Source organism: Poeciliopsis prolifica, unplaced genomic scaffold (genome assembly GCF_027474105.1).
Source record: "Poeciliopsis prolifica strain line A6 unplaced genomic scaffold, Auburn_PproV2 SCAFFOLD001, whole genome shotgun sequence".
NCBI lineage: Eukaryota > Metazoa > Chordata > Actinopteri > Cyprinodontiformes > Poeciliidae > Poeciliopsis > Poeciliopsis prolifica.
This window is the reverse complement of record NW_026562376.1, coordinates 12,018,510-12,045,100: the sequence shown is the minus strand read 5'-3', so window position 1 is coordinate 12,045,100 and position 26,591 is coordinate 12,018,510. Positions and strand designations below refer to the sequence as shown.

Below are 26,591 nucleotides of genomic sequence, written 5' to 3'. Positions count from 1 at the left end.
TTTGCTGCATACACAGTACTCACCACACAGTTTGAACAGAACAGTGTTGTCTTATTTACATTTAATTGACTCAATTTTGTTGCCTGTTTCCAACTAGAGGTGAACCTGAATGAACATTCGGACGCATATGTCGCCTTCTTTCTTAAAACTAAGAACCAGTAAATTAAAAATAACGATAAATAAATAAAAAGATAAAAATTTGGTTTCATTTTTATATGTAAAAATATAAAATTATTGGCAGAGAAAATGCTACATCTATTTTATTTTGTTTATTATTATTACCTTATCCACACCTTCTCCATAAGTTTCTTGCTCAGAATTTCCAACATCGGATTTACAAAATTATGAAAAATAAATAAATAAATAATAATAATAACTGTTTTATCCAACCTCCAAGCGTTTCATCTGTGTGTTTATTTTCTGTGTACTTGTTCATTCATATTTGTTTATAGAGGAAAAAAGACATAGAACCTTAGTCTTGCAGAAGAAATAGCGCCTCCTACAGTCAGAGTATAGGACACACACAAAATTAGGTCGATCTAGAAATTTGAACGAACGGGACAATTTTTTGTTTCCGTTTTTGCTTCTCGAACTAAACTTAAAATTCAACACGGTTATTTTTGAACAGAAAAAAAATCTGCATTTCAACTTAGTATTTTATTTTTAAAATACTAAAATGTATTCTGTAACCAATTTAGTTGAATATCAGGCAATTTTTTAGACAAAAACATAAAGAGGACGTTATTGATATAAACGATGAATGATTTGTTCGCCACTGTCTTCTGGCTTATTTTATAAACTGAAAATGAAGGATTCTACACATTTTATCAAATCGTTCGAGATATCTGAATGCTGACGAGCTAATATGCATCAACAAATAAACCATAAAACAACATTACTTAGAAAAAACTTAACTAAACGTTTGTAAAAACATGTTTTGTCGAGGTAACATTAAGTAATTTTTAAAAATGAAGTTAGTAAGGTGAACACTGCCCCCTGGTGGCAAAGCCTTTCTGCCTTTAAAGATGGAAATAGACAAATAACTACAATAATGTTAATAATTAAAATGTATATATATTTAACATATTATATTGTGATTAACAATTTCACTTATTTTATAGAACAGTAACCAAATTCACTATTCATTTGAGTATTTATTCACTTATAGAATCATTGTCTCTAAAAAATGTAGTTTTAGTGAAGGAACTACCACTTATACAGTAATAAAAATTCACATGTTGTGTAGATTAACCGATCAAATGTTGAAGTTTGTTTGGTGACCAACAATTACATTTACTCATTATTAATTATGAATATACTTTAATTCCAATTTAAGATCAATTGACCAACCTGACAGTCATGTTTTTGACTGTACTCTCCAGAGTACCTGGAGAGAACCCACTCATGCACAGGGAGAACATGCAAACTCTGTGCAAAGACCCCAGGCTGGGAATTGAACCTTGGACCTTCTTGCTGTAAGCCCCCCAATCACGAGCATAATTGACTGTATTTAGAAGGTTTTGGTAATATGTAGTTTTACTTATTTCAGATAAAAATTTTAGCCCTCATGCAATCACTCGAATGTTGACTAAGTAAATAAATTCACTTAATATGCAAATATTGTATCAGCTAAAAATATATGAAAAGAAAATCTTCATTAGGGATCAAAATAGATTTGGAAGGTCAGCTGGAATTAGGGTTAAAATTAATAAGGGTTGGGATTGGAATTAAGGTTGGAAGCAGGGCTAAAAGGAGGGTTAGAAGGAGGGTTGCAAGGAGGGCTATGATTAGGGTCCGAAGCAGAGTTGGAATTTGGGTTGGAATTAAGGCTGGAAGGAGAAATTGGGATTAAGGTTTGGAAGGAAGGTTGGAATTAGGGCTGAAGTTAGGGTTACATTTATTGAGCGAAGGGCTAAAATAACTGCTAATGGGAAAACCTTGACTTCCAAAGGTGGTACTTGTGAAATAAAGTTGGAGAAAATTCTCTAGTAACTTTTGAGCATGCTCAAAACTAACACTAGTTAGTGTTACTGCAGCCTATGCCACAGCCTCACAAAGACCACAGATATAAATGCGTACCATTTGTCAGCGTCGACAGATAAGTCTCTGTTTCACCGGGTGTCCAGGTGATCTACTGTTCAGTCCACATTCATTCCCAAACAAACCACTGTGCGGTCGGGAGCGCGCGTTTAAAATTAAAGCGTGGCGAGAGAGACTCTCGCGAACGCGCACTGGGGGCTTGACGTCACTGAGGCGCCCTGGCTCTCCCGAGCCGCTAGTACTGCTGGTAAAAAGATGGGAAAATCAGATAGCCGTTCATCGACAAATTAACATAAAATGCCAGTTTTTACCACACATGTCCGGATGCTAGAAGACTGAGCTCCAGCAGCGATTTGAGCTCCACTGGTCAACGACAAAGGTAGTTTGATTGAAGAGGGTTGTTCCCCTCTTTCTTACCTTTAAGCTATTGTGTTAGCGGCAGAAAATAGAGATTTAGCTTGACCACTAAATTTGGGTTGGACGAGCCTCCATATGTCACAGTGAGCTAACACTAGCCGTGTGCATTCTTTACCTTTGGCCTTTAATGGGCATTTACGGGGCTCACGGGTTTGTAGACGAGCCTGAGAATGAAGAAAAGCTGAAAACGAAGAGAAGGAAAATGGATATGTTGGATGGGTGTCTCCAAAGCAGCCGCTGCATGCTCCGTGTCGTTTCCAATGAATCTGGCTGAACGTCTAATACTCCGTTAGTGTGCAACGTTTTAACATTGCAAGGCAGGACGTCGTCAAATTAAAACACCAGGATCGATTTTTCACTCGCTAATATTTCTATTTGGATTAACATTTCTCAGCAGGGAAAAGATTTTTTCCTCCCTTGAACGTCCACCATGGACAATCCCCTTTTTCCCCTCCCTGCTGCTTTTAACCTAAAGCCTCTGTAAATAATATTCGAATTATTTACATTTATATGATAAGCAAAACGTTGGCTTTAATTATGACCAGTTATGTTATATTGGGGTAAAGGTAGAGTTGTCATGATTTAGTGTTAATCCCAGCAGGGCTACGCCGAGGTTACACAATTAAAATTACAGCTGACTGTGTCCCTAAAGGGCCTTATTTCTTGTTAGATCAGAAACTAATCATGTAACCCAGATTTTAATTAATGAGTTAGCTGATTACACATTTTAATTTTACACTTATTCACACCATAGTCCTTTAAATCACTGCCAAAGACATTTTCTTTATGTTGTCATTGTAGTGGTATATGGTCAGGGAATTTTGAAATATAGGCACAAGGTTAGTGTTTCTGAGTGACTTTGTAATCTATAAATATTCCTGCTAATTTGTACTGAAATCAGAAGTCTCTGTGACAGACCTGCACAGTATTAAGAAGCTTGGTAAAGTACCAAAAGTTTTTTTTTAAAATATATGTATTAAAAGTTACATGAATATCAATGTGACAAAAAAAAACACAATACTTAGGTCATACCACGATCTTAACTTTGTATTTATATCTCATTGGTTTTGGTTAAAAATGTCACTTTTTGGTGTTGATGTGCACTTTATATGAGAAGTGGTTGTTTTCTGTTTGCAGATTTATTTGTAACTCTGGGAACTCTTGTCTTCAGTTCCTAAAGTAAAGAGGAGCAGGCTTTTTTAAAAATATTATGAATATTTTGTCCAGCACCTGCAGTTGAAGTGGCATCATCGGCAACACTCAACTGTTTCAAGGCAGCTCCACAAGATCTGAAAGGATTTACCTGCATCTGTTCGTCTGTTGGCTCCATCGCTGGTTAGCAGAAGATGTACGGTAGCGCCCGCTCTGTTGGCAGAGGGGATGCCAAAAACGGTGGAGGGAGAGACGGAGGCGGTGGTGGCAATCAGGGATCCGGCCGTTCACCACGCCTCCCTCGATCTCCTCGGATGGGACACCGACGCACCAACAGCACCGGCGGCAGTGGAGGAGGTCCTGGAGGAGCGGGCGGGAAAACTCTCTCCATGGAGAACATCCAGTCCCTCAATGCTGCGTATGCCACCTCAGGACCCATGTACCTGAGTGACAACGAGGTTGCCATGGCAGGCGACCACATACCCAAAAGTGGCGTGACGGTGACCGCCGCAGGGCGACAAAGGGTGACGTATGGATCGCGAGGAAGCAGCGGTGGAGTCGTGGCTGCTAGCACTCCCAATATCTCCACCACGGTGCCTGCTAACGCGGTGCTGCCAGCAGGCATGATGGCCGGGGATGCGCTGGCGTTCGGGGACCACCACATGGCCTCCACAGTGCCACACTCTCTAAGGCAGGCCAGAGACAACACCATACTCGACCTGCAGGCCCAACTTAAAGAGGTATTTTATAGGGCTGAAACCATTAATCAGAATTTATTGATTTTTTTCAATAATCAACTAATTTAATAATCAATAAATTGTTATCTTGAATATACAGACAGAAATAAATAACATTCAGATCAGTAATTAATCTAAAACTGCAAAAAAATATCATACAAGATAAAAACATATTTGTCCTACCCTGACCTCCTCAAACGTCATAGTTTTAGCTTTGGTGATTCAGATTTTCTAAAGGAAGGTTATGGTATTGCATTTTAGGCCAATAAAATGTTCATTTTCTTTTAAAAAGTTTTTGTCTTAATTGCATCTTTAAAGTATTTCTAATATTGTATGAAAAGGCTCAAGTGGTTAAATTAAAAATCTGTAGACTGCGCCTTTTTTTTCCCATTCGATTAGTCATCTTAACAATCGGTTTCTGAACTAACTGTTAGTTACAGAGTTCTTCTGCCAGTTTGCAGATTTCTTCCATCAAGAACAAGAGACATTGGATGAGCTTATAATCTTACTCTGTTCGGTCAGGTTCTGCGTGAGAACGAGTTGTTGCGGCGAGAAGTGGAAGTGAAGGAGAGCAAACTGAGTTCCTCCATGAATTCCATCAAAACCTTCTGGAGCCCGGAGCTGAAAAAGGAGCGAGCGCTCAGGAAGGATGAAGCTTCCAAGATCGCCGTTTGGAAGGAGCAGTATCGCGTTATTCAGGACGAAGCACAGGTGAGCATTTCGGTCTCTGATCTGAAGTTGGTTTTCTCTGCTTCAAATCATCACATTTTAAGATGGGCAAACCACATTTCAGTCAGTGTTCCGGCTTCCACTTTCATTATTCTCTCCATGTATATGTTTAAAAGCTGGTTTTGAACATCTAGTTAATCCTCTTATGTGCAGCTATATGCTCATGCTTTGCAGATGAAAGGGATGTAAAATTTAATGGTGCATTAGCATTTTCGTGTGCTTTGGAAAGCACTGGAAGTGGTGAGCATAATAAAATGTAGCATTAAGGCCTATTCAACGTGTGTGTGTGTTGTAGTGGTAGTCGCAGATGCAGTTGTGTGGATGTAGGACTTTATATGCCTGCATTGTGTTGAATAAGATGTTTTTTGCTCTGAGTTATGGGATGTTTTGATCACAGCTGGTTGGATCACACAAAGTCTGAGAACACAAGCAGAGAAAACGCAGAAAATGAATCTATATTAAAACAGCCTGGCTGCTTTCTGTTGTCTAAAAATGGATGTTGACACTTCGAGTTCTGCTTTAACAATGTTTTGCTACCCATTTATTGGGGGTGTGAGATTCTTACATGATGTTGGTAAAAATGATACTACTGTTTAATTATATTTACACAAAATTTTAAACAAAAATCCAAAACATGACTTAATGTCATTTATTTCCCACAGAAGTCTATCATATTGAATACTACAGTCAGGGTATTTATAAGATTTGTTTTTATTCAGTATTGGGGAAAAATAAAGTATAAAACTTGCATAAGTTTTGCAGCTTTGTTCAAATTCTTAATGGTCAGAGTATGTTTTTTTTTTAATTCATCACTGGAAATATTTCTATTAAGTGTACACCAATCTTATCCACTGACCTTATCTTCTTCTGGAAAAGGCCTGAAATCAGCCGCTGTTCTTTTTGAAAGAAAGTTGGCTGACAGGCTGACCTGTCCACAAAGTGACGCCTGCATCTGTATGATTAACAATTGTCACTCAACTGTTGCCAATGTAGCAACTTTGTTGCTATGATTAGTAATTTTTCAGACAAAAAAAATCTGGATCAGCCAAAAGTGGAGTCGGTAGGTGAGGTTTGGTGAAAATCCTCACCTATTGGGTGCACTGATTGCCAGAAAACTATAATCAGTGCACCATTAGTTTTCAAACACCTGAAATGGTTGCAAGCTGCACCTAAAACCGTAGATCTACAACTTTAGTAATGTGCGTTTTGCTGAATGTGATGTATTGATCCCAGCTGGTGGGATCTATTACATCTTTTCTCAGATGTGTAGTATGAATGCACCTTTCCTCTGGCTTACAGTTTATTTTTTTGTTAATGAGACAATACAGGAACTGTCAAAGCAAGTGGAGTTCACTCTGGCTACATGAAGCCCAGAGGAGCACACTGCTGCTCTGCACTGCTGGTCAGCTGGCTTAAAGGCTGCTCCTGCTCCTCCTATGAATACAGTCATGTTATAGAAATGAAAGGAGCACCACCTATTCCTCATATGAAGATCACACAGTTTTACAACTATATTTGATAGCTTGTGAGTGGTTGTTTGTTAATTAACTAATATCAGCTCATCAGTTATATTATAAAGAGCAGAACAAAAAATACTTTCTTCACTAACTAACTAAAAACTGCTAGTTATATTTCTTTCTTTCCTATTTTTAAAATCATCACACAATAGATGCTTTATAGCCAATTATAATTGTATGAATCAGGATTGTGTAGCAGCAGTGTTGTTGCTTTCTAAAAAAAAAAAAAAAATTGATTTTGGAAAAATTTTGTGTGAGAATCCTGATCCCTAAAAATGTAACATTTAAAGTATGCAGTAATAATTTTATGTCAACCAGAGTGATGCATTTAATAATGCTAACATAATAAACACATTTGAAGCAAAATTTAAAAAAAGCCTTTGTTGTCACAATTGTTGAAATTAGGTTTCATTAACGAAGACAAATTGTCTTTGTTTAACTGTGACTGTTAATGGATGAGCCGCCTCCTGTGTAATTCACTACTTTCGCCCTGCTGACTCACAGAATCCCATTCCAGACTAATTCCCAGTTCTGCCCGACCAGCGCAGGGCTAATCAGCGGGTGCTTTAATTTAAAGATGTCAGCTTTCAAACGTCTGCCTCCGCCTCCCACGCTGGCATGCACGGAGACACAGAAAGGCACGGACACTGATTACGGCTTTGTGGTAAACTGCAGGCGTTGTCCTGGAAGGAGGCCCGACTGAATGAGCATATTTGCAGTTTCATATTGGCTGCTTGTGTGCAATTCTTCCTCTCTTTCACAGTTACTTATGTTTATTTGAGTACTTAATTTCATCCAAATCATGTTTTGCTTCTCCAGCAAAATAGCAAATATAACCTGGTGTTAAGATGAGTTTAGGTGGTGTGTATGTGTGTTTTCTCTCAGACACCTGACTGTTTTCTTCCTTTAGGCAGTGAGGGTGAGAATATGGGGCTGAGGAAGGGAGAAGGTGTGTATATCTGTGTGTAGGTATATCAGCGAGAGAAGCGGGGCGGTGGTGGCTCGGTGCAGTGAGTCAGCCTTAGTCACGGGGTGTAGAGGGTGATGGAAAGGGATGGTTGGTGAGAGGTAGGCAGGAGTAGAAGGGAGAGTTGGGAGGAGAGCAATGTGCACTGGTGGAGGGTGAAGGACGGATTGACAAAGAAAGGGAACAGGGAGGGGTCAGGACGACGGCGAAAAATGAAGCCAGACACCGACTTCTCTTTTTGTTTGGTCTTCTGAAAAACGCTCGCAGCTGGTTCAGACCAGAGCATAACACAGCCTCGTGTTACGGCCTCGCAGCAGCTCTGCCGAGTGCCGTGGCGTCAGATGCTGCAAACAATGCAACACTACACTGGGCCGATTGTGTTGCACCACTTGTATTTCTCAGGGCAAGAAATGCAACACTCTACACAGAGCGAGATCCAGAAAGAGGAATCAGTCAAGGCAGGGCTAAACGTATGATAAAAGATATTTTTAAACAAAATTTGACACAGTCATATTGTCATGGTAACCAGTAGTGCGCCTCCTGCTCATTGACATCTGGCACCAATAACCCTGCATGGAGTTGGTATAGAAAATAGATGAACCGATAGGTACTATTAAATTATAATACCATCAGTTCTCATTTAGCTCTTCTTAGTTTAGCTTGTTTTACACAGTTAAAATACAGATCAAAGATATTAAGAAAAAACAATTCTGTTCAGGAAAAGCAAAAGCCCATTAGAAAAATACATAATGTGACCCAAGAATGCAATAATTTCTTTGTCAGTTGATTTGTAAATGTATATATAAAAAAAAAAAAAACACGCATGCAAAAATGATAAAAGTGACAATCATAATTATTTAAGCTTCAAATAACATTGAAACTATTTTTACAGAATGCCTTTTAGCAAGAGTGAAAAGTTATTTTGAACTTTGCAGAATGTTCTGTCATCTCAATCTTTCATTGTCTTTAAAAAAATAAGATTGTTAAAAAACACTAAATTATCCTTCTGAATTGTTATTCTATGGGACCCGGTGGTTATCTCCTCCTACCAGCTAAGAAAGGTTGGTGGCATCAACTAACTCTCTCACTCTTGGTTGTCTAGCAACCACTCTGGTCACCTGGCAACAAACTGTTGACTAACTAGCATGGTAGCGGTTTTAGGTTTCACTCTGTGCTTCATAACTGCTTAAAAATAAACGATGTGAAGTGAAAACTGTGGATAAAAAAGGAAGGGTCAAGCCTCCAGTTTGGTAATATTTCAGATACTTAAAACAAAAAAGTAATCAGTAATTATCAATGACAACAATTATTCATATTGACAGATATGAAATGCTTATAGTGGTATGTTTTCAAGTCATATTGTCCAGCCTTTTTTGTTTATTTGTTTGTTTACTTAAAAAATATTGGTCTTCTTTTTAAGGGACAATCACACCAAATATTTTTTGCATTTTTACAAATAGACAAAGTTGACAAAATATTTGTAACGAAGATGGATGTAATGGACATGTCTGCCCCCAGCATCTCCAGATGACTGTTCAAGCCCTTCAGGATGAGCTGAGGATCCAGAGGGACCTGAACCAGCTGTTCCAGCAAGACCCCGCCAGCCAAGGAAGGGAGCTGGCCCTCGCATCTGAACCCACGGAAGAGAACTACCGGAGGCTACATGCTGAACACGAGAGGCAGGCCAAGGAGCTCTTCCTCTTGAGGAAGACGCTGGAAGAGATGGAGCTGAGAATTGACACACAGAAGCAAACCTTGGTCGCCAGGGACGAGTCCATCAAAAAGCTTCTTGAGATGCTGCAGAGCAAAGGTGGGTTTTAGAGACTTTTAAGTATGTTTTATAAAAATGGAAACATTAATCTAGTGCTAATTGTTGTCCAGAGACATAAAAATGGTGAAAGTTTGGAATTACAAAAGTCTTGCACATAATTTTTTGTTTGTCTCTGTTTGAACTGATTGTCTGATTACTGGACTAAAACTGTCCTACTATGCTTATGTTCACTAATTCTCTGTTTTTGTTTGCGTTTGTGTGAGACAGCTCCATCTGCCAAAGCCTCAGAGGAAGACCAGGAGAGGACCAGGAGGCTGGCTGATGCAGAAATGCACCGGCATCACCTGGAGAGCTTACTGGACCAGAGAGATCGAGAGATAACCGTCCTCAGAGAGGTAAGGCCCACATCAATGACCCAGACTAAATGGCACATTGACATCTTCCAGCTCATAAAAAAAAAAGTTTTTTTTTTCATGTAAAATCCCTTTACATTTCTGATCCAGCAGGAGCTTCATCGTCGCTACGAAGGAACGCCAGAGTCCACCAAAACAAAGGCTTTACAGACTGTTATCGACATGAAGGTGAGAGTATAACTGTTTCTAAGCAATCAGCTTCGCCACATTGTGCTTCCACTGGTAACCAACTTAAAAAACCCAAGGATGCAAAAATCAACTCCATGGAGCGGAACTTGAGGGACATGGAGGAGGAGCTGCTCATGATGAAGTCCAATGGACTTCTGAGCTGCGAGGAGCGGCAGGAAGAGATGAAACAGATGGAGGTGTACCGCAGTCACACCAAGTTCATGAAAAACAAGGTGAGAGACGGAACCAATTCGATTTAGCTTCACTCAGATTCGTAAAGGTTTGTCCTCCAAGTCTCCTGAATTAAATTCTTTCTGGTTTTCAGATGGAGCAGGTGAAGCAAGATCTCTCCCGGAAGGACACTGAGCTGCTGGGCTTACAGACTAAGCTTGAGACATTAACTAACCAGTTCTCAGACAGCAAACAGCACATCGAAGTCCTCAAGGAGTCTCTCACTGCCAAGGAACAGCGTGCTGCCATCTTACAAACAGAAGTACAACAAAAGGCCAAAAGAAAACAAATCACTCATTATTTGGTGAAATTCTTTTAATGTACGTTGTATTTGTTTTGCCAGGTTGATGCCTTACGCCTGCGCTTGGAGGAGAAAGAGGCAACTTTGAATAAGAAGAGCAAGCAGATCCAAGAAATGTCCGAGGAGAAGGGAACCCTGAACGGAGAAATCCACGACCTGAAGGACATGCTGGATGTTAAGGAGCGCAAAATTAATGTGCTGCAGAAAAAGGTGAAGTTAAAAATGTGCCGTGTGGTGTGTCTCCTGTGGTGGATGTCTGTGTCTGCTTCGCTGACATTGCATCTGCTTTGCAGATTGAGAACCTGCAGGAGCAGCTGAGGGACAAAGAGAAGCAGATGAGCAGCTTAAAGGAGAGGGTGAAGTCCTTGCAGGCGGACACTTCAAACACCGACACGGCGCTCACAACACTGGAGGAGTCTCTTGCAGAAAAGGTATGTTTAAATCGTTCGGCTGGCTGCTGAAATTCTCAACTGTTCGTGTGAAAAGGTCTTTTTGATTGTTTCTCTTGCTCCATCAGGAGCGAATCATTGAGCGTCTGAAGGAGCAGCGGGACAGGGACGATCGAGAGAAGACGGAGGAGCTAGACTGCTCCAAGAAGGAACTGAAAGAGCTGAAGGAGAGGCTGAGCTTACTTCAGGGAGACCTGTCAGACCGAGAGGTGAGTAACAGATGGAGGAACACTCTCCGTTCTGCTGGGACTCTAAAAATACACACAGAACATCTTTCTTTTTTTGATGAATTATTGTGTTTTCAATTTCCTCCTGCTTGATGAGCTCAAATCTCTCTTTTGCTTGCAGACCTCTCTGTTGGACCTAAAGGAGCACGCTTCATCTCTAGCCTCTTCAGGACTCAAGAAAGACACCAAACTCAAGAGTTTGGAAATAACCTTGGAGCAGAAGAAGGAGGAGTGCCTCAAATTGGAGAACCAACTAAAGAGAGTGAGCTAACAAATCACGTCAGGCTACGTTCACACAGCAGGCAAACGTGACTCGAATCTGCTTTTGTGCCCAAATATGAACCTATATCTGGCTTTTTCACCAAAGTCTCAATGGTCTAATTCTGATCTGTTCATCCCCAGAAATATAAGATCTTTGGTACTTAACGGAACTAAATCAGACACATATCTGATTGTTCACAGTCAGATGCGTCATAATTCAAAAGATGCTAGATGCAGTAAATCAGAACGTAAACAAGGGCTGAAAATTATGAACTTATGAAAGAAGTCTGTGAAAAACTGCCTGCTCCCATTGCTGAATAAACTTTAGAATGGGTCCTTAAATGACTTCAGCCATTATTATTTATGTGAACAATGTGCTGCTGTGTGATGTCAACGTTCTTCTTTTGCACATGTAGGTCGCTTTGGGGGTCTGTAAACCTTTCAAACAGAAGTTTCATTGCAGCTGAGTCTAATTAGTGTGAACGACCAAGCAAAAAAAAAATATTTTATCAAAAAATGAGAATTGTGCTGCAAGACCTGCAGTGTGAAGAACCATCTGGTTCATTCTTACTGACATGAATGTGATTCTTGTTAGGCTCAAAATGCGGCACTGGAAGCTCAAGCCAACACAGAGCTGGCAGAGCGTATCAGGAACCTGGAACAGGAAGTGGTCCGACACAGAGAGGATTCTGGGAAGGCTCAGGCAGAGGTGGACCGCCTCCTCGAGATACTTAGAGAAATGGAGAACGAGAAGAACGACAAGGACAAAAAGATCAGTGAGCTGGAGAGGTGGGTTATCTGTGGTGTTTGATGAACACAAATGAAGTTTACTTGTCCCAGCTGGAGTTTCTCAGTTTGATTCCAGATGGTCAGAGTGACCCGAACACATGATCACATTCAGACGAGAGGCTGTTTTTAGTCCCTGTCACTCAGATCTGTGCAAGCTGACATGCATCTGCTACTTCTGCAGTAACTCGATGTGATGTGTGGCACATTTCTCATTCAGCATTTCATTTAACTTGCTCATTTTTAGCGTCTCTTTCTAAAAGGTTTGAATTATCAGATCAGCCTCTTTTTCTTCATTCCTAATGTTTCCATATGTTCAGTTTCTTAGCTTGAGTCTCTTTTCTCTTTGCTGCTTTCTTTCCACTGGACATTTCTTACCTCACCAGTTTGGCCTCCAGGTTAGTACTTGCTCTTTTCTATCTGCCTGACTCCCCTCTCACTTTATCCTCTTCTTTTATTTCTTTCCTTCCTCTTTCCACCTCCTGTTTCTCTAAAATGTGTTCTGGGTACACCCTTTACTTTTTTTTTTTTACTGGGCTCTTCTTTACACTTATGTTCATGATTCTTCTTTGTCCTTCTCTGGTTTTAACTTTGAATCAAATCTGACATTGATGCTGTTAACTGGAGGAAATACACATTTTTGAAATGGTAAAAACCCTGCTGAAAACCATCAAATGTCAGATTTGCATTTTCTTTTTGTTTTACCGTTTTATTCTTTACGAAGCTAAATATTTTAGCTTTTACTATGGAAGTATTTGTATGATCATTAAGTCATAAAAAATCATATTCCTTGTCATCCTGTCAGCAGGTATTTAAATTTGTGTTTATATTTGAACCCATAGCTTCTTTAGTATGAAGTATTTAATGTACGTAAAGATAAAAAGAGCGGTCTATGTAACAATTTTTTTTTTCTGCAAATAAGCTGTCTCCATATAATTACCAAAGTATTAACAGTTTTAGATTTAAATAATCAGATTTCCTGTCAGTGTTTTTGCAGGAGTCAATCATATTTTGTCTCTGTAGGCAAATGAAGGACCAGACGAAAAAGGTGGCCTCCCTGAAGCACAAGGAGCAGGTGGAGAAGAGCAGGAATGCTCGACTGATGGAGGAGGCCAGGAAGAGGGAGGACAACCTGTCCGAATCGTCGCAGCAGGTGAAGGTGAGGCCTGTTTCTGAGTCGCTTGGGTTTGAATGCAGTCTGCAGGAAATGCACCCTGTGGCGTCGCGTCGGCGTCTAACAAAGCAAACTCTTCGCTGGTGTGAAGGACACTCTGCGTCAGAAATCAGAGCGCATTGAGGAGCTGGAGGAGGCTCTGAGGGAGAGCGTTCAAATCACTGCTGAACGAGAGATGGTGCTGGCGCAGGAAGAGGCTGCTCGATCGCTGCAGGAAAAACAGGTAATTAAGCACACACTAACACACAGACACACAGGAGAGACGAGTCAGTATTAGTCAACCAACAGAAGCAGCCGCTGCCACATTTCTAAACATTCCTCTGGAAGTCTTCCCTTTCACCTTTGCGGTGTTGATTACTCTCTTTGTCCTGCCTCCTCTCTTCTGGCTTCCTCTTCTTCCTCAGTTCCTTTATCTTTGCTTGTCATTTTTTTCTTGTCTTCTTTCTGCTACACAACCGCCTCTCCGAAGCACTCACTCAAACCAATGCATGAGTCCAACCTCTCCCACTTTAAGTGGTCTAAGGTACGAGTCCAGTGTGTGTGATCTCCATCAGTGATCAGCAGCTCCGTTAAAAACAACACTTCTCCAAGTCATGCAGTCTCGTGCAACGCTTTCTCTAGAGGTTGTTTTTGGTCCGTGTGGAAGCTTTCAGATTGATGTTCAGACTGCATGGATTTGTGAAGTGTTTGTGCCGTTTCCAGCCCATGTAGACTTGATGGGATTGTTTTTACCTGCTGTTTGCTTGTAAAGTAATGTTCCTAGGCAGACGGTTCACTTACACTGCAATGCAAATGTGTTCATGCTTCTTGGATTTTCCCATATTTTATCATGACACAACCACAAACTTCAGTATCTTGTAGAGTGAAAACGATTAATTGTGTAAGTTGATTATTGAAATAATCGTCAACTAATTTAGTAAGTGATGAATCATTAATTGGATATATTCAGACTTTAAAAAAAGGTCATTTACTGAAAGAACAGAATACGCAAAACAGCAATGAAGTAAAAATCTACAGAAAATCTATACATTTGGTGCTTAAGTTAAATAAATCTTTGATCTCAAGTGGCATACTTATAGCTTTACCTTGTTCAAATTCTATACATACAAAATCTTCTATTAAGTTCCTTTTTTTGTCTAATTATTAATTGGTTAATAGAAAAAATAGTCCAGCACTGTTTAAGTCAAGCAGGAAGGGCTGAGCTTTCCACATGTTGCTATTGTTTTGCTATAAATTATCAAGTATTCACTAAAGAAATGCTGTTATTGGATTTCAGGCAATAAAATGTTTTTGTTTTTTTTAACAACAGAAATTAATTCTTTATTTGCATCTTTTAATGTATTTCTAATGTTGTACAAAAAAGGCTTACTTGGCTAAATGAAAAATTTGCAGAATGTGACAATTTTTTTATCTGACTGTCAGAATAATCGATTTCTAAATTAAATGCAAAAATGTTGTGCTGTGGAAAACTAACCCCACAAATCAAACTGTCCAGTCCTGTAAGAACCCATGGTGGTGGCAGTATCATGCTGTGGCAGTGCTTTTTTTCAGCATTACTAGATGGCTCTATAAAGTAATGTCTCATGAAGATTGGCTACAAATGCAGTTTTCAGATTTCGTATGTGCAAAATACTTTGAAATCTTGCTTTTACTTGACAATTGTTTCTCTTTCTTGTTGTCCCATCACACAAAACTCTCAAAACATGTTTGTGGTTGTAGCATTGGTATAATGTGGAAACGTTTGCTGGGTATGAAAGCCTTTGTGAGGCACTGTATTCATTAGTTGGCCAGTGAATGAAGATGAACTATTCAACTTTTCTCTAGTTTGGTAAATTCTTGAAAAACAAAACAAAAAACACTTGAGAGCTCATCTCATTTGCTTTGGCAAGATGTTTGTTGTCACCCCTCCGGATCAGATTTCCACCCAGCCCTGTCCCCCAACGTTCAAACCCTCCAGGTTTCAAACATTGCTAAAATGTCTGAGGCACTTCTGAGCACAACAAAGAGGACTGCTGCTGATGTGGAAGGGTTATTTTAGTCGATCTTCATCGCTACGTTAATGTTGGTTTTTCTTTTCTTTCTTTGATTGCTTGGATCTCTGTTCAGTTGCATTCAGAGGTTAAAGGGATAGTTGGACATTTTTTATGTGAGGTTATCAGAGGAAGTTTCCTTACCTGTTATAGAAACGTCACAGCTGATGAGTTTCTCAGTGAATCTCCCTTCACTGAGATTGGTTGAGAAAACAATCTGAACAACCTTTATTGGACATTTATAATGGACTAATATAGTAATATATTCATATTTTCAGAGTTGTTTTAAGAAATGCACAGATCTTTTGATTTTTCGATTCCTTATTCTGTGAGGCTTTGACCTGCCAATACTAAGTTTAACTGTTTCTACTAAAAGTCTCTTGTGAAACAAAACAATGGCTTCATCAGAAACTGGACCGACCAGATTACAGTGTTGTCCCTCTCTCTCTGGGAATCATCTCGGGCATAAAAACCCTTCAAACAAGATCCACTTGTGGAGAATTGCAGCACATCTCCTATATTGTTTTTTTTTTTTTCTCATTAACTTTTCTATCGTCAGACCGGGAAAGTTAAAAGAAAACCATATCACAAAATGTCTTTGATTTACAAATTGTTAGGACTTTTTTTTTTAATTTACTGTAACTATAGATGAACCCTTAGCTGGCTTTGTTGTGAATTGTTTAAATCAGGCCCAGGGGTCATTTCTGACTAAAACCGAACCAATGAGATCATATTCAAGACCACTGCTGTATTCATAAAGTGGTTTCTTTTGTAAACTTTTAAAGTATTTCTCTGGGATGTTAAAGTATAGGAGCAGCATGATTTTTGTACATTGTAGATTTTTATGATTTAGAAATCTTGGCTTTCGGTCTTAACTTCCATTCATAATGGTTTTAAAAGGCTTTAAAAAGCTCTCAAATTGGAGTTGGTGAAACCTGCAGAAACCCTGATCCATCAGGGTTTCTGCATGTACCTGATGAAATTAAGATTAATTGAGCAAATACTTTCCATTGCAAGAAGATTTAAATTGATGGTCTCGCCCTAAGACAGCTGTAAAAAATGTACCGTTCTCAGGTCGCAAAGTGCCCTCTTGCTCTTTTCACAAACTTCCCCTTGTTTTGATTTGCTGAAACTGTGACGGCTCACTAGTTGTTAGTCTTCCTCACAGCAGTACGACTCCTTTCTCCCACAGGTAGGGAAATGTATTTACAGAACCTCACTTCAAACAATCCAAACTGTCTCTTTAAGGCACCCTGGAGTAAAAGTACTTGTATATTTGTTTGCTAGTAACAGTTGTTTAGTAGGCAATGAAAACAGATTATACAGCTGTTCTTCCCTTTCATCCGTCCATTTATCATTTAGAAACTCCTGTAAGTGTCATTTGCTGGGAAAATGCTTGACACTTGACAACCGTTGATTTCTAGGTATATATGTGTGCGTGTGTGTGCGTTTCCAGATGGAGGAGCTGCTGGGTGCCATGGAGAAGGTGAAACAGGAGCTGGAGTCCATGAGGGCCAAGCTGGCTTCTACCCAGCAGTCTCTGTGTGACAAGGAGGCCCACCTCACAACCCTGAGAGCTGAGCGCAGGAAACACCTGGAGGAGGTGCTGGAGATGAAGTAAGACCCACACACACACACACACACACACACACATACACACACACACACACACACACACACACTGACTCTTTAGGGTGGTATAGACTGTTGATTATTGATTGCTGCCTTAATCAAGTAAAATGTCATCCATTTCTGGCTTTTCCCAGTCGGCATGCTGGCTTTGTGATATAAATAATAGAATATACCTGAGCTATTTGTACAGCTAAGCATCCCGTTGCTTCATCTACATCAAACAGGCAGGAGGCCCTTCTGGCCGCCATCAGTGAGAAGGATGCTAACATCGCGCTGCTGGAGTTGTCGTCCTCTAAGAAGAAGAAGACGCAGGACGAGGTGGCTCAGCTGAAGCGAGAGAAGGACAGACTGGTGCAGCAGCTCAAGCAGCAGGTGGGGAAACGCCATCTGGGATCAGGAAGGGGAGGCGTGACATGTGGAGACAGGAGTTGCTTAGGGAGACCTGAAGTTTCACCCGGATGTATTTTGGAGCTTTATTAGAAGGGTCACCTCTGTGTCAAATGATGAAGCTGTTTGTTGTGACTTGGTGGATTCATAGCTTTTTTTGTTGTTCTTTTTAGTTTGAGTGAACCACACAAACAAAATCAAGAGTAATAATTGAAGAAAGAAAAATATGCTGTATTATATGACCACAGGTTATGCCTCTCTTTTGTTGTATTTTATTCTTTTTCCCAAACATTACTTTCATAATGTACTTATTTGTTTAGTCGTTGTAGTAAGTTGTACTTTGGCTTCATTGTTTATTCATTCTCTTACAAGTCTGGCTGTTGTGCATAAGTTGTAGAGTAATTTTTAAAAACCAGCCTTAGGGTTTTCTTCACTTCAGCCTCCACATTGTGTCACCAGGCTACATAGCCACAAAAGAATAATAGAATAATAAGCCCACTTTAGCTTTCTATTGATGAAAAAAGTGATTTTGTTTCAGATCAGTGCGTCACTTTCTGAACAGAAAGATCAGGTTTTATATAAAATTAGAAAAATGGGAAGTTCAGTTTGAGTATTTTCCAGATGTAGACTCCATCTCGTGCACTTTGCTGCTGTTAAGTGTTTGAAAAAATCAATTAATTACTTTTTTCCTTACAACTGTAGTTTTGTCCTTCCTTTCTTTGTTTTTGTTTCTATAGAACCTATAGAAATGTAGGTTCTTCATTTCGACCCAGGCATAAATTAATTTAAAATTCTGTTTTTAGGTTTATAGACTGTATTTTTAGATATAGAAAGTTATAGAAACCTCTCTGCAAAAAGCAAAGTGACTGAAGTGAGTCTCTCGTGCACTTTGCTGCTGTTATTGTTTTATGGTTTCTCAGATCTTCCACAAAAATAAATGCGATCTTCCAGGTGTAGTTGATTTCTCAACAAAAAGAAACATCTGCAGTACATTTTATAAAAAGCAATAGGAAACCCCTCATGATCAGATTTTGGCCTAAAGTAGAAGTTTGAAGTTGCAGTGAATTAAGGCAGTTTTCATTGAAATGGTTTGAATGAAACGTTCGAACAGAAAACAGGTTTGTATTCATGCATGGTCGACTGGACAGGCCAGTTCTAAGATGTTTGTTTGTGACTTAGATGGAGTCAGAAAATGTCACTGCTGACATTTTGAACTTTTCTCTGTTTTCAATCGTCAGACTCAGAACAGAATGAAGCTGATGGCCGACAACTACGAAGATGATCATTTGAAAGCTGCACACGACCACACAAATCACAAACCCTCTCCAGATCAGGTAATCTATTTGACACGGATCTGATTTGACAACATCTCAGTCGCTGAAAAAGATCTTCTCTGAAGCGTCTGTCCAGAAGGTCGGACTGGTGGACGCCATGTAAAGGCAGCAGACGGTTCTTTGTGTCGATGTGCGCTAACCACGTTTTTTCTTCCTAATGCTGCGTCTGGCTAACCTTGTGGTTACCAGGATGATGAGGAGGGTATCTGGGCGTAGCCTGCCTTATGCCCCTCCCCTCTCTTTCACAAACTTTTTGTTCAGAAGGGTGAGCTCGTATAAAGAAAGCTAAACCTTTCACCTTCACCACTGGCATGTTGTTTTTTTTTTCTTTTTTTCCTTCATTCATCTGTGGTGCTCTTCATATCGTTTGATGTTGGGTCACATTGTTTGGAAGCATTCATTATGTGTTGCTTGTGCAGCTTAAGAGTCTTAAATTTGCATGCAGTTTCTATGCTGCTATTTGTTATAAATTTCACTCAGTAAATGTATTTGTTTTTCTGGCTAAACTAAAGCTGTCAGGGATGGATAGCTATGCATGCTGAATCATGATCACTGCGGCTTCATCGCGCGCAAGCACTCGGACCGGACCGAAACTCTTCTTCTGTCATCTGGGAGGCGAACAAAAATACTTTAGCTGACACTTTTCCTCTTCCTCCTCTCTGCAGATGATACCCCCTCTTCTTGTCCTGTCCCAAAACCGCAGTAAGCTCAAACTCTACATCGCCCACCTGACAGACCTCTGCCATGACCGAGACCCCAGCATCCTCAGCCAGCTCACGCCTCCGTCTCACTACCACCACAGCGACCCTGACGACTGGGAGGAGGAACTTCAGAAAATGAGCGACGAACAGGTGCTGGGAAGAAAAAAAAATCTACATTTTTTTACATTTCAACAAACTGCTATGCGTTTCAGTTGGATTTTTATTTTGGCAAATCAATAAAAGTTAACGCATAAACGAGTCTGGCTGGAATAATTAGATGGGTTTTAATTGTTTTTAATCTTTTTTTTATCAAAGCAAATCTGTTAACTATGCAGTTCTTTAGTATTCTTCCCCCTTTTTTCTGTTACCCCTAAATAAATAGCCAAACAACTCAATGCGCTAACTAAAACATCCTACAACGGTTGAGTTTTGCATCAGTTTTTCTTAATCGTTTTAGTTTTGCGTGTCTTCCTGCTTTTTAGTTATTTTTAAGTCACTTTTTTGAGGTGGCGACAAAAAAGGTTCCTCTTGAAATTGTTTTCAGTTGCCATGGCAACATCTCCAATTTAAAGCGCACTTTGATGCTGAAAATATCTCTAAAACAAACGTGGCAAGCTGAGATTTTTTTTTTCTAAGTTGTCAATGTTTTCAAGTGTCAAACATGCAAAACAAAATAAACATCAGACCAGGAAGATCAGTGATTTTAAACTTTTAATATTTATTTTATACTTTAAAATAACACTTTTTTTTTCCTTTCTGATTTTGGGCAAGTTTCTTACTTCCATAACTTTTGCCCTTTGACCTGAACATCTTACATTTTAATACCCGGTGTTTCAGCTCCTCTCTATGCATCTCTATTTGGCATAGACAAGTTGTTTGAACTTGTCTATGCTGCAGAAACCTTGTGTGTGTGACATAAAAATCACAGACAACTGAAATCAGTATCTGAGTTTTTTTTGTTTGTTTTTTTTAATACTTTGGACTGGATCTGGATATTTGTCACATCTTTGAGGAGCTGAAAAGATTTTAAAGAGCAGTTTAAAATATAAAAGTTTAGCTAATAACTCACTAGAACATTCTCAGGGCTGCTGCTTTTAGAGGAGTTGAACTCAAACATGATCCTTTATTTCTCTGTGTTTCCAGTTGAAACGGGAGACCGAGGTGTGTGAGAAGGAGAACGGGGAGCTGCAGGAGTTTGCCAATTCTGTTCTCCAGCAAATCGCGGACTTCTGCCCTGACATCCTGGAACAGGTCGTCAATGCGCTGGAGGAGTCATGCTGACAAATCTGACTTTGGACTTAAGCGAGCGGAGCCCAGGAAACCCCGACCTCCATCCAAAAGGAAGCGAGGCGGCCGAGGCGTCATTTTCTCCACCCTGCATCAAGTTTTCCAGGAAACTGAAGTGCTTTTCTGTCTCTTTTGTCACTTTGAGGTCAGGCTGGCTGCATCAAAATAAGGAAATTCACCAAGCGACACTTTGAAGACGTGTTTTATTTAGTGCAAACGAGGGAGGAGAACTCAAGCACACACCTTTGGCGATGTTTATCTTTTAGCGTAGCCACATTGTAAAAGATGTTCCAGATGAAAGAGGAGCCTCACAAAGCCTTACCTCCAGCAGGAACTGACCTTCATGAGGCACTTTTGTCTCAGGCTTTTACCTCTTTTATTCATCTCTAAAGCCTTTCATGTTAAAAGGGGAACACTGATCTCATCCTTTGGGACAGAAAAGCACTTTTTTTTTTTTTCTGGGGGAGCTGCTAAACCCAAAGTGAGCAGGGTGGAGTCGAGTTCGGAGGTGAGGCACGACGCTGTGTAGACGTTTGCTTTCAGTCTCGCGTTACCTATTGCAGCGCTATCTAAACGCCACTTTTTAACCAGAAGAGCTCCTGAAACCCTTGAGGTACGTTACTGCGTCGTCAGTGGCATTAGAGGGGGGATCAAGACTCAACCTTTCACAGAAGATCTGAGTTTAGTTACTACGTTTATAACAGAGGAGAGGATTTAGGGGGAGAAAGCTTTTCTTTCATTTCTCGATGGTTTTGCACACAGCGTCCACTTGTTTATGAGGTATGCAATGTTTCTTTCTTTTTGTTTTTTCTTTTCTTCTTTTGAGAACGTTCTCGTGGCCTTGGAGCATGCACAGAGATCAGTACAGGACCTAAATGCAGAGGCTTTTCCGCCTCTGTAATACTGGTGCTATGGCATGATGTAAGAACTGATCCTCATCCAAAGTTTCTATAGGAGTTCCTTAAAGCCCACATACCGACGGCCCTTTTTTGTATGCTCAGATGCCTCTGTTGGTGTTTTTCTGTTTGTTTTATTGTTCAGGGCTGAGTTTTTTAATTACTAAGTGCATTGATTGACATTTACAGAGGAAACGAAAGTCACTTTTCAAGCAGATTTTGACTTTTTAAGATCAGTTTGTAAATAACGTGATATTCAACACGTACAGTAACTGAATAAAAGTAATAACAGTGGAAGGTGTGTTGTGCATTCTTAAAAGACAAAAAAATCAGAAAAGTTCAAAGCAGTGCAGTTGTCTTTTGTGTCTAATTTTGTCTCCCGGGACAAACGTATGTGTGACAGTGCTGCCATAAATTGCAGAAAGTCTATGTTCTATAGAGAAATATATATAAATAAGATATATGAAAAGTTTACTGTATCAATATGCATTGAATGTTTGCACAGAATCTCCAAGAGCGAGTTGCTCTGAACAAAATAAGTGTTCTCAGCGGAAACTGAGGGGAAAAAAAAAAATAAAGTGTCAAAATAATGTGTGAACTAAAGACGTTTCAAACCGTGACTATGTGATGGGAGGGTGAATTCCCTTGAGTTTGTTTCTAATCGTCTTTTTCAAATAAATATGCTCGCCAAACGGTGGCGCCATCCTAAGACGCCCATGTTGTCTTTTCTTAGTCGATGGTTTTTGTTGGTGACCCTGATGCATAAAAACGAGCCTCCAGCTGTCGTAGCTCTCCTGCTAGCAGTGATTATATTCAGCGGGTGTCAGAGTGAGAACCAAAGACACAGCTGGAGGTCAGAAATGAGAGTTGGATGCTTGTTTTTCTCCGTCAAACTGACTGAAGAGCTGTTTCTTTCCCTTTAGCTCCTTACAGCTGAATTCAAAGATTATTCTAGCAGTGTTTCATTCCCCTTTACTTTGGCCTTGCTGTCCTTTCTTCCCTCAACGTCTTTTTCCTTCAACTTTTTAACTGGGAACACAGAGCTAATCACGGGGCTTTAAGTTTGATGTTTGTTTTTGCATTTGTAAAAAAAAAAAAATTAAAAATGTACTGCTGTCTGTTAATGTCAAGAATCAAACTGAATAAAAAAAAAAGACATGTTGGTTACATGGATTTTGTATGTATGGAAAAGAATAAATTATGAGCCTCGTTTTCTTGTGAAGCTTTTTTTTTTTTTTCCTTTTTTTCAACCAGAGGAGCTCCCAACATAGTGCTTCATGTTCAATAACTAATATTTCATATCATCTTCAGCACTGGGGGAAAGAAGGTATTTAATTAATTCATGCATTTTATGCTCAGAAATGACTCAAAGCAGCAGTACTTCATATTTACTCAAGTAAAATTAAAAAGTAGGCGACAAAGAAATGACGCGAGTAAAACAGCATTTTATAAAAAGGCGACTTGAGTACTAACTGATCAAAACCTTTTATCAAATGTTTCATATGAGATTTTTAAATTGCGATTTTATTTGCTGTGAGAAAATAATTATGCACAACCTGCATTGATCTCCCTACAATCACACCTTCATTACACACATAAACATGACCTTGTATGCTTCATTCATTCAAGCCGGATACATTTTAATGCTTGGAGTTAAAGAATGCACCTAAAAATGATAGTAAAATAGTTGAATAATAATTGTGCACATACAATTATTTGACAATAATTGTCTAAAAATCATGTTGATCTTTTTGAAACTCCAGTTTCCTATGATACTTTCAAATTAGCTGCTATAGAAGGAGGGTTCTTTACAAAACTTAAACATTTACTAGTTTTTTTTTACTTCACAAAGTGATGTCACAGCTTAGGGACAAACACTGGAGAGCGACATTTTCTACCTGTAGGCTCTATTTTCAGTTAAAAATTAGAATTTAGATTATTTTCTGGTTAATTTATTAGAATTTGTGTTTTAGTTATTTAGAATAAGTTTGTCAGGCAGTAATTTGTTTTAAGTTACATTTTGGGACGTTGATGTTTCACATATTAACATGTAGCTTTTAGGTTGTTCGTTATATGCAGGTGGATGGCCATTTGGTTTTTAACCATTTTTGAAGTTTTTTGGACCAATAGTTACATCTACCTTTCTAAGCAAATCACAAGAGCTTCCTCTCAGAAGAATTAATCTGTAGAATCCATTTTAAATTAAAAAAAAGAACAACTGAGACATATTTATATTCTTTATTCATAAATACCACTATTTTATGAATATAAAACACTTTAAATTACTGCGCTTTTTGGACAAATACTCTGGCATTACAATTGAAAGCTCTTCAGGAGAAAGAAAAACATCAGTTTAATTGCATATAATCTGTGTAGCTGTTAACACTTTGCTGTAGGTGTGGAGGTGAATTTCATGTTTAAATTACTTTCTCAGAAATATACAAAAAATGTACACAGGTAAACATGAAGAGACAGGAGTGATCCACCCACTTCAATTTGAAGTACACATGTTCTCAGCAAGTTATTCAATACAAACAAATTACAAGTATTCAAACAAACAAACAAACAAACAAACAAACAGAAATAAATTTAAAATCCAGGAAACTGAAACCTTTTTTGTCTTTAATAAAAAGATTTTGCAATGAAAATCATCTTGAATGTAAAAAATCTCTAAAAATATACAATCTAGTCTAGTTTTCACCAATAGTAGGCACTCCTGTGTTCAGTGGGCGAGGTAGCTGCATGGTCCGAATGCACACAGGCTGCAGGTTCGGCAAAGCAAGAGTCTTGAGAAACTTTGGGGTAAAAACAAAACATTGTGGAAGAAGTTGCTCCAGGTGGGTCCCTCTTTGTGTGATCACAGTTTAAGGTTAAATTAAGAACGCCTACAGGTGAACAACGGCACTGTACAGGATGAAATGAGAAACTGTCACCTCATTCTCTCACTCTCTGTCATCTGCCATAGTCCGAGGTTTAATACTTTAAGGCACGGGAGCTGCGTTATCCTCTCCAGACCCCGCTTGGTGATCTTAGTGCAACCATACAGATCGATCCCCGTCAGCTGAGTCAAGTGGTCAGCTATCAACTCCAAACCTTTGTCTGTGATTCGCACACACTGCCCAATGTTGAGAGTTTTGAGTTCGTGCATTTGGCGCACCATCCTGTTGATCCCGTCGTCGCTGATGTGACAGGAGCACAGGGAGAGAGACTTGAGCTGATACAAGCCCTGGGCGATGTAAGCCAGGCTTTGGTCCCCGATCTTATCGCAGAAAGAGACGTCGAGGCCGGACAGCCGGAGGGAACCCATGGCCAGATGCATTATCCCCGTGTCACTGATGTTATCGCAGGAGCGCAGGTTCAGGCTGCACAGCTGGGTCATCTGTGACAGGTGGATCATCCCTGCGTCTGAGATTCCCCCGCAGAAGCTGAGGTTGAGCACTTTGAGCTTGTTCAGACCCTTTGAAACGTGTTTGAGAGAAAGATCGGTCAGCTTCTGGCAGTCCTGTAAGGTGAGCTTCTCCAGAGTCAGGCAGCCCTCTGCAGCACTGCGGGTCATTCCGGACAGGTGGCCGATGCCCACGTCAGAGACGTGCCTGCAGCTGCGAAGGTTAAGGCTTTTGAGTCTGTGCAGCCCCCAGGCAATGAGCAACAGGCCGGTGTTGGTGATGTTGCTGCACCCGCCCAGCTCCAGCACCTCCAGGTTCTTCAGGTACTGGGCGATCCTGCCCAGGCTGGAGTCTGTGATCTGCTTGCACAGACTGAGGTTGAGGACGCGCAGGGATGGGATGTCCTGCACAAAGGCATGTCCCAGACCATTGTCGGTGAGGTTGAAGCAGCCACACAAGTTAAGGCTTTCGATCTGCGGCATCCCCTGAATCACGTAGCTCAAGCTTCGTCTCAGGCTGAGGATTTGGACCTTCTTGATCCCCCTGGTCTGCAGACTGGGGAACAGAGACGGGTTGGCTCTCCGTAGATGAAGCTTAGCTTCCACCCCCCTCCACACAGACTTGTGGTAGGACGCGTCTCTCCAGGCCGCGCACACTTGGGCTACCCTCCCTTTGTCCTTAACGTCCAAGTAGCTGAAAATAATGGCCAAGATTTCCGGGAAAAGGCACGATATGTGTGTTTCCGTTTGAAACATGACTGCTGGGTGACTTCTGCCGGCAGCACGGGTTGCCTAGGAGCGACAACAAAGCGGCGTTAGCTGCGCGAGACTGCCGGTGAAGTTATGTAGCATTAGCGCATGTCAGCTAACGGATTAGCATTGGATGCTGCGAAACAAAAAGACTGTGACACTCCAAGCAAACTTCGCTATTTTACAACATGGCGAGTCGAATTAAACTGACGCTACAGTTCACCTGCCAATAAAGCGGACTTAATTTTAAGGAAACAAGCGATATTTACCCAGAAAGTGTCGGCTTAGCCCGAGCTAGCTGTCTAAAGTTGAGAGCTGGAAAGCCGCCGAACCTCCTCGTCCGGAACGACGTACTTTTTACTCCAAATCATCTCAAGCAAATTCAAAACGTCTCATTTTGTAGAATATTGTAGCCATGTGCCCGTTTCCCGACTGCGTCTATCTTTAGACCCAGCATTAGAGTGAACCCTTCCCTTACAATTGATACGGCGCCGGAGCAGCTGGAAGCTAGCTCGCCCAGCGGCTCCTAGTGGAGGCTGCGGGCAGGGCCGGTCCCAGAAGTTCTGGGGCCCGAGTAAAAACAATATGTTTCTGCAGAAGTGTGATAATTTAAGAAACAAATAAGTCATTTAGGTATTTATGTATATGAAGATGGAATTAATAAATTAACATAAATAAATATGTCTGTAATTATTTAATGGATTCAATTTTTGCATATTTAAATATGAAAATTAACATTTTCTTTATTTTTATTACAAATATGTATTTCAGTATTTCTATTGAATCATTTATAGTTCTGTGTAGAAGCACAACAAAGTAAACAGTAAAAACAAGGAACTTAATTCTACT

At 40.1% G+C, this 26,591-nt stretch overlaps 2 protein-coding genes across 8 annotated transcripts; one reads left to right on the top strand and one right to left on the bottom strand.

The window, feature by feature from the left end:
• Positions 1-2,259: 2,259 nt before the first annotated feature.
• On the top strand, positions 2,260-22,829 carry LOC129361754 (ELKS/Rab6-interacting/CAST family member 1-like). 7 transcript variants are annotated; one of them, XM_055032826.1, is made up of 22 exons: positions 2,260-2,419; positions 3,685-4,349; positions 4,869-5,057; positions 9,078-9,369; positions 9,598-9,725; positions 9,837-9,911; positions 9,989-10,144; positions 10,237-10,404; positions 10,486-10,653; positions 10,737-10,874; positions 10,961-11,101; positions 11,241-11,381; positions 11,976-12,169; positions 12,553-12,564; positions 13,190-13,325; positions 13,432-13,563; positions 13,810-13,863; positions 16,827-16,987; positions 17,227-17,374; positions 18,628-18,723; positions 19,389-19,574; positions 20,568-22,829. In XM_055032826.1, exons 2-22 carry the CDS (start codon positions 3,804-3,806, stop codon positions 20,703-20,705), a joined length of 3,399 nt encoding a protein of 1,132 aa, XP_054888801.1. In that variant the 5' UTR covers positions 2,260-2,419; positions 3,685-3,803; the 3' UTR covers positions 20,706-22,829. The 7 variants fall into 7 exon arrangements, with proteins under 7 accessions (XP_054888801.1, XP_054888792.1, XP_054888827.1 ...); XM_055032817.1 differs by having other exon boundaries at positions 9,834-9,911; XM_055032852.1 differs by lacking the exon at positions 20,568-22,829 and adding an exon at positions 18,913-18,988 and having other exon boundaries at positions 9,834-9,911; positions 19,389-19,503.
• Positions 22,830-23,831: 1,002 nt separating this feature from the next.
• Positions 23,832-26,382, bottom strand: LOC129367623 (F-box/LRR-repeat protein 14-like). The gene is made up of 2 exons (XM_055042188.1): positions 26,012-26,382; positions 23,832-25,784 (listed from the first exon to the last, which is right to left on the bottom strand). Exon 2 carries the CDS (start codon positions 25,746-25,748, stop codon positions 24,537-24,539), a length of 1,212 nt encoding a protein of 403 aa, XP_054898163.1. The 5' UTR covers positions 25,749-25,784; positions 26,012-26,382; the 3' UTR covers positions 23,832-24,536.
• Positions 26,383-26,591: the final 209 nt, after the last annotated feature.

Bases quoted from the DNA above. Each gene is read 5' to 3' on its own strand.
- LOC129361754 (XM_055032817.1), top strand. From the start codon at position 3,804: ATGTACGGTAGCGCCCGCTCTGTTGGCAGAGGGGATGCCAAAAACGGT. The intron at 17,375-18,627 runs GTGGGGAAACGC...TTCAATCGTCAG, and splicing joins TGCAGCAGCTCAAGCAGCAG to ACTCAGAACAGAATGAAGCT. The intron at 18,724-19,388 runs GTAATCTATTTG...TCCTCTCTGCAG, and splicing joins ACAAACCCTCTCCAGATCAG to ATGATACCCCCTCTTCTTGT.
- LOC129367623 (XM_055042188.1), bottom strand. From the start codon at position 25,748: ATGTTTCAAACGGAAACACACATATCGTGCCTTTTCCCGGAAATCTTG.